At 45.2% G+C, this 13,367-nt stretch overlaps 1 protein-coding gene across 1 annotated transcript in view; it reads left to right on the top strand.

The window, feature by feature from the left end:
• The window catches only part of TSPAN7 (tetraspanin 7), a 119,621-nt gene extending 107,075 nt beyond the window's left edge, over positions 1-12,546 (top strand). The window contains exons 6-8 of the mRNA XM_017349860.4: positions 3,731-3,814; positions 11,225-11,300; positions 11,543-12,546. Coding sequence (XP_017205349.1) covers positions 3,731-3,814; positions 11,225-11,293 — 153 coding nt within the window. The 3' untranslated portion in view covers positions 11,294-11,300; positions 11,543-12,546. The remainder of the gene's footprint in view (positions 1-3,730; positions 3,815-11,224; positions 11,301-11,542) is intronic.
• Positions 12,547-13,367: the final 821 nt, after the last annotated feature.

Consider the following 13,367-nt stretch of genomic DNA (forward strand, 5'->3'; position numbering starts at 1 on the left):
GGGTAGGTAGATCAGAGTGTAGTGGTGATCGCAAGGCTGAAAGCCAACATGGCCCGCGGTTGTATTACCAAAGCGGTTCTTGCAGTCTGCAGAGCTGTGCTGAGATCTGGAAAATGAACTGGTGGGTCCACGTGGTGAATGAGAGAGGAAAAGGCAGAAGTGGAAAACCTTTATTTTGACATTGATCTCATTAAAAAAGGCTGTATCATTTTCATCTTCTCATTTTAAGTAATACCGTCACTGGCATGATTTGCCTTCCTATTTGGAGAGAATAGTGATGAGTCTTTTCCTATGGAAGAGTGCTTCTCAAACTTTAACGGGCATGGGAAGCACCTAGGGAGCTTGTTAAACTTCTTTAACATTTGATGGCTCCTGACTCAGTAGGTCTGCATTGGGACCTCAGGTTCTTCATGTTAACAAGCTCCCACGTGATGCAATGCTGCGCATTCAAGAGTCACCCATTGTGGAGGAAGGTTTAGAAAAAACTCTTTTGCCGCAGATGTATTACTGACAGGTAGTTATTTTATTTTTCTAGTTTTTCTTACTGGTTGGTGTGGTCTTATTAAAAAACAAAGTGTCAGTGACTCTAAGATCTGCTAAATTAGAGTAGAAATCATACTTTAGAACAGTATATTCGGCTTAGGTGTGGAATTGAAGCTCAGAGAAAAAGAATACGCCAGACTATTTAGTTTTTCCAAGTAAGAACATGGCCCACCTTGCTTCTTTCTGCGTTGTACTACAGAGCCTGTGTTTCCTTCTTTCGAGCTGACCTCACTCTGGTGCTGGACCTCCTTCCTGCATGTCTTCACTGCTGGTGGCCAGCACAGCAACCCGTGGCTAAAGGCTATAGCTACTCCCAACACGGAGAGGGTTGTGGTTCTGAAAGGGCAGCGGGAGGGACCCTTGTGGTGGTGCTAATGTTCTGAACCTTGATTATACCATCGTCGATATCCTGCCTGAAATATTATCCTGCCGCTTTATGTTACATTTTCATTTATTTTTATTTGAAAGTGCGGGGGTTGGGGAGCGATCCATCTTCCATCTTGCCTCACTCCCCAGATGCCTGCAACAGCCAGCGCTGGATCAGGTGGAAGCTAGTAGCCTGGAACTCAATCTGGGTCTCCCATGTGAGAGGCCGGGACCCAGATACTTGACTTATCACCTACTGCTACCCAGGGTGTGCTTTGGCAGGAAGCTAGAGTTGGAAGCAGAAAAGCCAGGACTGAAACCCAGTTACTCCCATATGGGATGTGGGCATCCCCAGCGGAGTCTTAACCACTGAACCAAACTCCCACCCCATCTACAGTTTTGAAGGATGTTACCATAGGAGGATAGGTTCTTTCAACTGCATGTGAAAAAATCATCTCAAGATGAATAATAAAAAACCCTTTTCTTGATGCGTTTCAGATATTTGTTAAAAAATCTTGCCGTTTCACTATTGTTTATAACCCTTGCCTATATAACCGCTGAGCTAGGGTCTGTTTACTTTTTACTTGTTGATCTGTTTATTTGTAGAGCATTAAGTCCTTGACATTAATGTTAATTAAAATATGTTATCTCAAAAACTAATAAGAAAGGAGGGAAGGGGGGAAGGAAGGAAAGAAAGAAAGAAAGTAGGGAAGGGATGGGTGAAGGGAATATCATGACATTCTTAGAATTACATCTATGAACTACATTGAGTCTGTCCTCTTTGTATTAATATTACACTAAGGTGGGAAAAAAGTATCAAGGAAAAATATTCACTTCTCTTCCACCTCAGACTTCTTCCTAATCTAGACTCCTCTCCATTCTACTATCTTTTGAAAAATACCGTGATAGAGTTTCACTAGTACAAGTGAAAGCAGCAAGCTTCTACTTGTAAAGAATCAAATTTGGAAACTTGCCATGAGCAATAATGTGTTTCCTTTGCCGCCTGCACCCTGGCCTTCAAATTTGCATCTGATAACTAAGGAGTTTGTCAATTGCACTGAAAACATGTGCCATAGCAGTGCTGCTAAGTTAATGAACCCTTTTCTCTGCAAACAGACTGGAAGTGTCTAAGATACAGCCTGGCACAGTTTTTACAAGCTATGAGGATGGCAAATTGTTACCTGTAGAATTTAATGATGGGAGATGCACTGGGATTTTTGTTGTTCTTCAGGTGTTATTACAACTTAGTGTGCCTTTCTTGGTAAACAAGAGCAACCTTTACCCTGTTTATTAAATTAATGTCTTCATTTTTCATAGACTTTATACATTTCCATGAAAACTCTTTTTCAGAAAACTGGAAAAAGGTCATATCTTCCTAGCTGAATAAATCAATTCAGGAATCTAGGTTGATTTGGCCATTTCCATACAAATACACACATGGGCACGGACATATACCCTTTCACTCCTGCCCCTTTTGTTTGACCTAAGAGTCAGGGTTTAACAGAAAGAGTCAGCTTTTGTCTTTGTGTTATCGGTGAAACACAAAATTTGGTGTTTCCCACCTGGATTAGGTTTATAAAAGTGTGACCAAGAATAATAAAAACCAAATGCTTGCCAATGTTGCTGAACATTGCCTGATCACTCATCTTCAAGACAGGTAATTCATTTTATCAGTCTTAAAGTGACATTGCAATTGGCAATAATGATTACTTTTGGTCTTGACATTGAAAGGTTTCATGATATGTTAAAAGGAAATGCTCTTCATTTTATGGATAAAGTTAATCGACACCCAGGAAGGGAAAGTAAATTTCTTGAAGGTTAGTGAATTTTTGTAAAAGTTGACTCCAGAACTTAGGTTTTCCCTATTTAAAAAAGAAAAAAAAAAAAAAAAACAGAAAAACCAAAAAAACTCTTCTATTTAGGAAGAGCTCTGCAACTGGATAAAGTTGGCAAGTATTCAAGCACCTCTCTCTAATCACATGATTTCACTCTATTTATTCAAGATTTTGTCATTCATTGTCAAAATGCTAGTTACTAAGATGCTAAGATTTCCTGTTTAAGGTTTTGGAATGCCTTCTCATCTGTTCCAGCCTACTTGGGTAGATCTTAGAGATTTCTGGCTAGATTGAATGCTACTACTGAAACATTTGTGGATGAAATTATATGTCCAATATTCACTTTAAATTTATCCAGCTGGGAATGGGAGTCTGGGAGTTTTTTTTTTTTTTTAAAGATTTATTTATTTATTGGAAAGGCAGAGTTACAGGGAGGCAGAGGCAGAGAGAGAAGTCTTCCATCCCCTGGTCCACTCCCCAAATGGCTGTAATGGCCAGAGCTGTGCCCGTCTGAAACTAGGAGCCAGGAGCTTCTTCCAGGTCTCCCACATGGGTGCAGTGGCCCAAGGACCTGGGCCATCTTCCACTGCTTTTCTAGGCCATGGAAGAGAGCTGGATCGGAAGTGGAGCAGCCGGGACTCAAATCGGAACCCATATGGGATGCTGGCACTGCAGGCGGCAACTTTACCTGCTACACCACCATGCCAGCCCCAGTCTGGGAGGTTTCAGTGAAACAAGATTGGCCATATGTTATGATGTTAGGGGAAGGGTCATATGGGGATTTGTTGCACTTTATACTTTTTTATATGTTTGGCTTTTTTGTTAGTACTGTTTTGTTCAAAATGAATGCTAGTAAGTCCTTGGGATGAGTTACCTTTGTACTTGCTGAATTAAAATTGCAGAATATGTGGGAGTGTTGCAAATGCATATAGCCCTGCCTGGCCTGGGCAAAACACATCTCCCTGACTGTACTTCTCTGTTCCCAGGGTTGCTATGATCTGGTGACCAGTTTCATGGAGACTAACATGGGGATCATCGCTGGAGTGGCATTCGGAATCGCGTTCTCCCAGGTAGCCTACGGAATTGTGCAAAGCCTGGTCTAGTCGGTCACCTCCTTTCTACTCTGCTTCTCTCCTCAGGCCTTCACATTCTCATCCAGTTTTCCTGTGCCTTGGGAAAGGCTGATAGATGGGGTCAGGGCTCCTTGCTCGTTAGTCCTCAGGTCATCTGTTCATTGATTTTCCTTTTTCAACTTAAATGAAGTTTTGTCATCAAGGGAATATCAGTTACAGTTCAACTAATGACTAGCCCCAGAAAAACAACTTGCTGTTTCTGTAGGTCAAATGGAGGTTAACTGAACAACGTGCTGGCTTAATTGGAGCATAAACAACTCAAAACATCAAATGGCTGATCTGGATCTGGGCAAAGCTTATTTTCCCTGATTGACCAGTCCCTTCTTTGTTCTTAGTTCTTATGGATTTCGCATGAAATTGCTCCCTTAGCATAAAGCCTAAATTTAACAAACTTCACCTTGTGATCATTACTTTAATCTCTAGGCTTGACAATTCTGTTTTAAAAGAGGAAACCAAATTTTTGTGTATTGAATTTTATATTCCTTTATCCCCATCCCTTCTTTCTAATAATGATGAGAGAAATCGTTACATAATTCTTTTAAGATTTATTTATTTGAAAGATAGAGTTTGAAAGAGAGGGATCTAGCTACTGGTTCACTCCCCAAATGGCTGCAACAGCCAGGATCCTGGAACTCTATCCTGGTCTCCCATGCCATCCAAGATGACACTTGGGCCATCTTCTGCTGCTTTCCCAGGCACATTAGCAGGGAGCTGGATAGGAAGTAGAGCAGCCAGTACTTGAACTGGCACTCTAATATGGGATGCTGTTGCTGTAGGAAGCGGCTTAATCCACTGTACCACAATGCTACCCCCCAATTTACGCAAATTAAGTGAACCACATATACTCAAGGATGGAACCAATGTTCAGCTAAATCTGAAATTGAGCCTACCTCCATTGGGGCAGGCTACCATCCCACGGGCTTCTCATCTCCCAGCCAAATGTCCTGACCTTGTTAGAATATTGCTTTGAATAGAAGGACTGACCTGTGTGCTTAGTAACCACATCCAAACGTTCTTTATGTCTAACTCAGACTTTCTTCAGAACAACAGATCATTTTTCAAAGAAGGCCCGAGTAGTGTTGTTGCAGCGTTTTCACAGCCCCTGGTTCCACACCGGCTCTTTCCCTCCATGCCTCTCACCCCTTCCAGTGTACCCAGCAATGTAGATGTTCTTTCAGTTTTATTCACATTTGCTCGCTTCTAAGACTTCTGTATTGAGATATGGAATCTGTGGAGAAGTGCATAAATTTTAAGTTGCAGCTTAATAAGTGCTCATAAAATGAATATACCTGTGTGACCATCACTTAGATCAAAGAATAGAACCTTAGCCTTAGAAATTGTTGTAGGCCGGCACCGTGGCTCATTTGGCTAATCTTCCGCTTGCGGCACCGGCACCCTGGGTTCTAGTCCCAGTTGGGGCATTGGATTCTGTCCTGGTTGCTCCTCTTCCAGGCCAGCTCTCTGCTGTGGCCTGGGAGTGCAGTGGAGGATGGCCCAAGTGCTTGGGCCCCTGCACCCGCATGAGAGACCAGGAGGAAGCACCTGGCTCCTGGCCTTGGATTGGCGCAATGTGCCAGCTGCAGCAGCCATTTGGGGGTGAACCAACGGAAAAAGAAGACCTTTCTGTCTCTCTCTCTCTAACTCTGCCTGTCAAAAAAAAAAAAAAAAAAGAAAGAAAGAAATTGTTCGAAATAGAGACTTTAGCCTTAGAAATGCAGAATAGCTTCTCTTCCCCCAATCTGTGTGACATTGCATCCCGCAAGTGCATGTGGACTTGGAAGACAAGTGTGTTTCTTGTTGCAGTGTCTTCTTTTAATTTATTTGAAAGTCAGTTATAGGGAGAGGAGGAGAGACACAGAGAGAGATTGATCTTGCATTTGCTGGTTCATTCCTCAGATGGCTGAAATTGGCAGGGCTGGGCCTGGCCAAAGCCAGGAGCTTTATCCGGGTCTCAAAAATGGGTACAAGGGCCCAAGCACTTGGGCCATCATTTGCTATTCTTCCCAGGTTACCAGCAGGGAACTGCATTGGAAGTGGAGCAGCCAGGACTTGAACTGGCACCCATATGGGATTCCAGCGTTGCAGGTGGTGACTTAACCTGCTATGCCACAATGCCAGCTCCTCTTGTTGCCATTGCAAAATTCTCTTTACCATGCTTCATTTTTTTTTCAGCCATGAAGTGAATTAAACCATTAACACATCAACACACAGACAAATCACAGTGGGGTGATGAACAATGCCAATTAATTCAATCCCCAGAGACATTTCAAAATTTTCTATAATATTTCAATAATAACACTGAGTGACATCTCTGTCATTGCTGGGGTTCCATTTTAGAGGATCCCAAACCTCCTGACTGATGGAAATGGACAGGATGCACTCGACAGCCTTGAACATACTGTTCACTGAATACATTTCCATGTAGCATCAGGTTGTTAAAACCCAAAGGGTTTATGTTTGGCATTTGAGGAGGACTGTCCCCTTGGAGGCAAAAGTATTGCTGAAGGCTCCACTAATAGCTTTCTTAAAGCCCTAAAGGGACATGAAGTCAGGACTGTATGTGAGGAGAAGAGAGCCTCAAAGAGCCTAGAATGTCAAAGTATCTTCTCATCCAAGAATATTCCCTTGTGGCCATGTGCGTTGGTGTGGTGGGGAGGAGGATCTTACTTCCGCTAGTGAGATGACAGAAGGTAACTGTGTCATTCTGCAGGTGCTGAAGGGTCTGCTGAGTAGCTCTCCTCCACTCCTCTCTCTCACATCCCTGGGAAGCAATTCATACTTGGACAAATGTTTATCTTGCCTAATGAGCCTGAATCGGTCTGCTCTCTTAAAGAAATCCCTGATCTGGAGGTTGTGTATGCTCTGTGACCTCTGGGGCAGTGAGACAGGAGATTTGGCCCCAAGAAACCGCAGTGCAGGAACTGTCAGCAGTGAGTTTAGGTTTCATCGAGGTACCACATCATTGTTGGAATGAGACAACAAAACACAAATCCCAGTGGTGTTAAAGAGCTGGTGCCACTCTCTCACTTGACCAGGCAGGACCAGCAGGGCACAGACTTGGGATCTGCTTTGTTCAGCTTGGGGCAGTGAGAGGAATGGCTGTGGCTGGCCTTCCCCGGGCAGACGAACTAGAAACTGCACGTGTTTATGGTGCCAGCAACCTCAGGGTTCCTGGAAGCTGAAGTTGGCGTCCAGATGCCAGTAGATCCAGGGCCTCCTGGGAACAGTGGTTGCCACTTGCCAGATGCCTCTTGAGGAAGAATGAGCTCTACTGATCCGGGCCAGTGACCTGGAAGCAAAGCTTTGGCTCCATGCGTTCAGAAATCAAAGAGGCAGTGTCCTAGTAAAACGTAGCAAATGCTGGCTGCTGTTGATGAACCAGTTGTGTGGCCTGTGGCTTGACTTGCCTACGCCTGTCTGTGCCTTGGCTCTGTTCAGAGCTCATTTTTCCTCTCACTTTCCCTCCCCTTCCCTCCACCTTCTTGCCCTCCTCTTCACCTGCTCTTGTGACCTCCTTGGAAGAAATTAGCACTGCACGTTTATTGCTGCAAAGATTAAAAGTGGTATAAAGGGGCTGGCATTGTGATACCGTGGGTTAAGCCACTTCTTGTGACACCAGCATCTCATATGAGAGTGCTCGTTCAAGTCGCAGCTGTTCTGCTTCTGATCCAGCTTCCTGCTTTGGTGGCTGGGAAAGCAGCAGACGATGACCCAAGGACTTTGGCCGCTGCCACCCACCTGAGAGATCAGATGGAGTTCCAGGCTCCTGGCTTCAGCTTGGCCCAGCTCTGAATATTGCAGCCATTTGGAGAATGAAGCAGCAGATGGAAGTTCTGTCTCTCCCTGCTCAAGTAAATAAATAAGTCTGAAAGGCGGCATAAAGTACAAGGAGAGCCAAGTCTCACCTTTCGATGGGCTGTAAAAGAACTTTGTCTCCTGTTAGCTGCCCTCGCTCACTTAAAAGCCTTGTTTGGATGGCAGGATTTTGTCAGCTATTTCATACTTCTCACCGCAGAGGCTCGTTGCCTTTGTTCTGGCAAGGAAAAGCCCATCAGTGAAGACTTGATGCGGAGATCCTGCTGCCCTGTTGATGACAGCACGGCGTTGGGTGTAGTGTGGTGGGATACCTCTTCCCTGCGTCTTTGGCAGCTACTGTTTCTCTCGGGAGGACTTGGGGGAGAGAGAGCTTGCGTGAGCACGTGGGGGTAGGGGAACGCACTTGCTTTCTCCCTCGTGCGCTCGCGCTCTCTCTCTCTCTCTCTCTCTCTCTCTCTCTCTCTCTCTTTCTCTGCTGCACTCGCACCCCTGCCCGCTTTGCTGTCACGTGCTCTCATGCACTCTGCTCCCCAACACAAGCCCTGTGCTGTCTCACACCTCCTGTGCTGCCTGCTGGTGCATGCACTCTGGCGGCCCCCTGTCCTGTCTCATGTGCTTGTGTGTTGTCGTCTGCTCTCTGGCATTGCACTTTGCACGTGCTGGCTCCCGTATCCTGTCTCATGCCCTCCCCCACACTCGCTGCTCTCATGGGCTCTGCTGTGCACTCTCCCCCACGTGCTGTCGTGTGCACTCTCTCTGGCTCTCTCACCCACGCGCTTGCTTTCTTGCATATGCCGTCTCTCACACACTCTGCCATCTCGTGTGCACTCCCAGAGTGGTCTCCCGCAGGAGCTCTTGCTCTCCTGCCACTCTGTCTTGCACTCGCCTTCTCTCTGCACGCATGCGCTCTGTCAGATCTTGTGCTGTCTTGCGCAGGCTTTGCCATGGTGCGTGAACTCTGACGCAGGTACTGTCTGTCTGCATGTTCTCTTCCTACCTCCCGGCACCCAAAAGGGGCTGGAAGCTGGAAGCCAGGAGTATGAGGTGCCTAGACACTTGTGTTGCTTGATCTGCAATACTGCTTTGCACCTTGGTTTGGCTGTGTGTGTGTATGTGTGTGTGTGTGTGTGTGTGCACTTAGTGGGAGGTAGAGTATTCTCTGGGCCTCTGTTTTTTGCAGTTGAGTAGCCAAGGTTTACAAACACAGGGCTTTGCTAGACTTGGAACCCCTTGGGTGAGATCTGCGCCCCATTCGTGCACTATTATGGTCCCGAGTGGAGAGGACAGAGCTGGTTTCCAGAAGGGAGGGGTTCGCCGGCTTGCTCGAGATTGAGCAGCTGCCGTGGATCCAGGGTTCTGCCTCTGGCGTCCTCGCCTGGTCTGCCGTACTAAATGTGGAGGTCAAAGGTCGTTCTCGTTTCTGCCTCAGGTAGCGCCTGAACAAAACGCAATGTGTTCTCTTATAGCAAAGGGTTTGAGCCTATGGGATTTAAGTTGCTCATCAGGAAATACAGATCCCACCCATCCATCCCCTTACCCTCATTCCCCGCACGGCCTCCCCTAGGGCCCATTGCCTACTGGGATGATTCATTATGTGCCCGAAATTCTTCTCCAGGCCCTTTGGAGGCCTGTTTCCCTTCCCTGTGTAGAAGGCAGGATAAAGCTGGGGCTATTCTTTTGGGTGAGGGGAGATGGGGTATAGCCTTAAGCGCTTCATGCTTTGGGAAATACTGTTTACACTTATCAACCCATTCTGTTATCTTGAAAATCAGGGTTATAATATTGCACAGGCTTATGTAAAGATGCAATAACTTGTTATTCTGAATTCTTCTATATCTCTAATTTCTGTCTTGGCTGGAACCTGATTTTTTGGCAGTATCTAACATATTCTGGTGCTTGTTGGTCCTGAAAAATGGCAGTTCCAATAAAAAGGGATAGACTAATATTCAAAGTCCTTGTACTCAAGGGAGGATTTTAGTTTCTCAATTGGCAGAATATGCTGGAGGGTGCAGCCATGCTACTTTTGGCCACTTGATGGCAAATGCATAACACTATTTCTGGCACAAAATGATGTTGACTAGAGCCTAGGGAGGAGATAGGGTGAGTCCAACAGGGTGATGTCTTTTTTTCATATATATGAAAGAGGTTACAGTTTGTATATTTCACAGCACAATTTTAATTTTGGAAAGCAAGATAAGAATTGGGGACTGGAATTTGCACAGGTGGGTTAAGAGAACGGAGTTCAGGTGTCACCATGACCAACAGTGAGAGGCACTATAGCTGCAGGTATCTCACCTGTAAGATAAGAGTGACTAGGTAGACTGGATGAGTGAGTCCCTCCCCCCTGGAGGCCTTGTAAAACACCAGCCGCTGGTCCCGAATCCCAGAGTGTCTGATTCATCAAGTCTTGGGGGGGGGGGGTCCTGAGAATGTGTATTCTGTAACCAGATTCCAGGTTATGTTGATGCTTTTGGTCCTGGGGACACACTCTGAGTGAGTGACACTGCACCAGATTATATCTTAAGGTCATTCCCACCCCAATTCCATAACGAGAAAGGACTACATTGGCCAAGAGAAGGCAGCCTCTAGGCTCAAGTGCCCAGTTGGGCTCCTGTCCAAGGAATATTAATCCATCAGGTTCATGAATGAGAAGTTTGGCTTCTAAGGAGCAGAACGATGTTGTTTAGGGGTGTCTTGATGGTCTCACAACCATTTCTTTCAGATTCACCTGTGCCATAGATTAGGGTAAAGCACTAAGGTAGAGGACTAGGGTCTTCTGAGGAGGGAGATACTCTTTTGTGTTGGGATCCCTGAAAAACTAGGAGGAGGGCCTTGAGGGTAGATGGACTCACTTAGGCCGAGATATCCACATGACTGAGAGACAGAGAATTTAAAGCCCCACTCTCCCTTTCCTCTCGTACCTCTCACAAGTGTTTCTTCTTCGCCTTATTGGCAAGTATACCTAGTTAAGAATAGTGTCTTTATTCTTGTCTCAAGGAAAGAACTAGTATTTTATCATCCTGGTATGACAGGAGTCTCATGCTAGGTTGAGAAGTTTTCCAAATGCATGTGCTATGGCTTTGAATTAAATTTAGCCCTGTTAGTTTATGTCTCACTAGTTATGATACTTAATTTCTTCTTTACTCTCCTAGCATTAACAACTTTTAATGCTATTTCAATGTCAAAAGTTGTTCTTAAATAGCCAGATAGAGTTAGAGCTAGACTCTTATGACTAATTCCAGAACCTCCAGTTGACCCTCACCCAGTATTTCGGTGAGAGATCTCACAAATGAAATCAGATTTGATATTTTTCTCTCTTGCCCTTTCTATATTCATATCCAGAAACCATCAGTAGTTAAAATTCACATTGAGGGATGTACATCTATGGAAAGATCACATCATATCCATAAACATAGTCAATGATTCTTTTTCCGTTGAAATAAAATTTAAAAATTACATTTATGGCTCAAAATAGGGGGTAGTCCAGTGATCTGAGATTGTCATTGTTGGTTTTTTTCTCCCTGGAAACAGCTGATTGGCATGCTTCTGGCCTGCTGTCTGTCCCGGTTCATCACGGCCAATCAGTATGAGATGGTGTAAGGAGAAGGTGAGTGGCAGTGTTTGCGGGGGAGGGGAGTGTTAATTTTGGGAGTTCCCCATTGGAACACGTGCTGCCCTTCGAAGGAGCAGGCATGCTGCCTGGCCACTTAACTACCTGATTTTATGGTACTTGTCCACGTGTGAAAATCTCCTTTCCATGGTGCTGGGGAGGAGGTGTGATTGGTACTGCTACCTTTTTTTTTTTAATTCTTACTAATGATGAATTACATGTTTTAATTTTTCTTTTAGTCTTTCAAGAATGATGGAAAAAGAGACCTGTTTTAAAATGAAACTGCAGAAATCTTCGAAAGACTTCCAAAGAATGTTAGAGCACAGTGCATAATCCACTTGCCCTACTACCCTAACCCCCATCCCTGCGTGCAACTGACACTCCAGCCCAGTCTCTGCTTCACCCTACAGCACTCATCATGTGTAGTGTCCATCTTGTGAAGCCCTGTTGTGCCACAGAGTGTAGCCAGATCCCCTTGCAGCTAGTCCTAGTGAACCCCCCACCCCCGACCCCCGAGGCCCTGTGTGTGCCAGCTCTTCCATTTGTACTTGGTCCACCTGCAGCTCATCCTAGGTGACTGGTGATTGCACCCATCACTGGCCCTTTTGGGGCCTGCATGTAGTGTGGCAGGCTCTTGTAAGCCCCTCACCGTGGTCGATAAATGCCACACACTTTTACATAGATAAGCAGACAATAGTTACCTGTTCTTTTGGCTTAATGTTGTTTGGTTGGGTTTTCCCTTTACTAAGGCCGTTTCCTACCTTCTTTAGGCTACCTAGGACATACACAGCGACACATCAGTAATTGCCCGTGAGGAGGAGAGAGCATGTGTCATGCATGACGGGCATTGTCACTGAGCATTGGGTGGCCTCCTTTCTCATTGTTCCATATCTGGGTATGTAGGGACAGTTGAGTGTAACTTTGCCTCTCAGTTGAAACCTGTACAATCCTGTTACAAAGCTATACTATTGCTTCCTGTGAAGGCAATGACATCACTTTTGTTTTCCCCAGTTAATTGCAATTGTGTTATTTTACTTCTTCTGTATTTTTTTTTTCTTGCGTTGACATTACACACATTGAAGACCTCATCGGATCAGTTTAAAAATGAGTGTGAAGGGGGAACAAAAGTCAAAATATTTTTAAAAGATCTTAAAAATAATGCCTCTGTCTAGCATGCCAACAAGAATGCATTGATATTGTGAACATTTGTGATATATGTATTAATAAATAGAGCAATTACAAATGGCTGTGTTCTGATTCTGTTCTTTGATTATTTTTTTTTTTTTTTAATTTTTGACAGGCAGAGTGGACAGTGAGAGAGAGAGACAGAGAGAGAAAGGTCTTCCTTTGCCGTTGGTTCACCCTCCAATGGCCGCCACTGCAGCCGGTGCACCGCGCTGATCCAATGGCAGGAGCCAGGAGCCAGGTGCTTTTCCTGGTCTCCCATGGGGTGCAGGGCCCAAGCACCTGGGCCATCCTCCACTGCACTCCCTGGCCATAGCAGAGAGCTGGCCTGGAAGAGGGGCAACCGGGACAGAATCCGGCGCCCTGACCGGGACTAGAACCCGGTGTGCCGGTGCCGCAAGGCGGAGGATTAGCCTATTGAGCCACGGCGCCGGCTCTGTTCTTTGATTATTATGAAAGCTTTGGAACATGTATTTCTGTATCCATCATCCCTGTATCCATCATGCTCCATGGAAGGTTGGAGACTGGCAACTTGACACAGGACACTCCTCTCCACCCAGGCTCCTACTCCATCCACACCCAGAAAAATAGCATCAGGCAGCCTAAAAGCTGGAGGGTTAGCTTTTTTATTGTGGGCATTTCAGAAACTGGACTCATTTATCATGAACTATTAATATAATGTATTAGCTGCAGAAATAGAGCCCTCATGTTGTTTTAAGTCTCTGAAATCCTCCGGCCCGAGATTCATAAAATAAACCCATAGATTTCAGCAGGTTTTTTTTTTTTAAAGGCTGGATTTCATTTGAAAAGGAAATGCACACCGATTCTTTCCTTTCTCATTTCTAAGGCATGTGCATTCTTCCCTTCTTTCTTCTTTCT

The sequence above is a fragment of the Oryctolagus cuniculus genome, chromosome X, assembly GCF_051225735.1.
Source record: "Oryctolagus cuniculus isolate XC-2025 breed Fujian yellow rabbit chromosome X, ASM5122573v1, whole genome shotgun sequence".
Classification (NCBI taxonomy): domain Eukaryota; kingdom Metazoa; phylum Chordata; class Mammalia; order Lagomorpha; family Leporidae; genus Oryctolagus; species Oryctolagus cuniculus.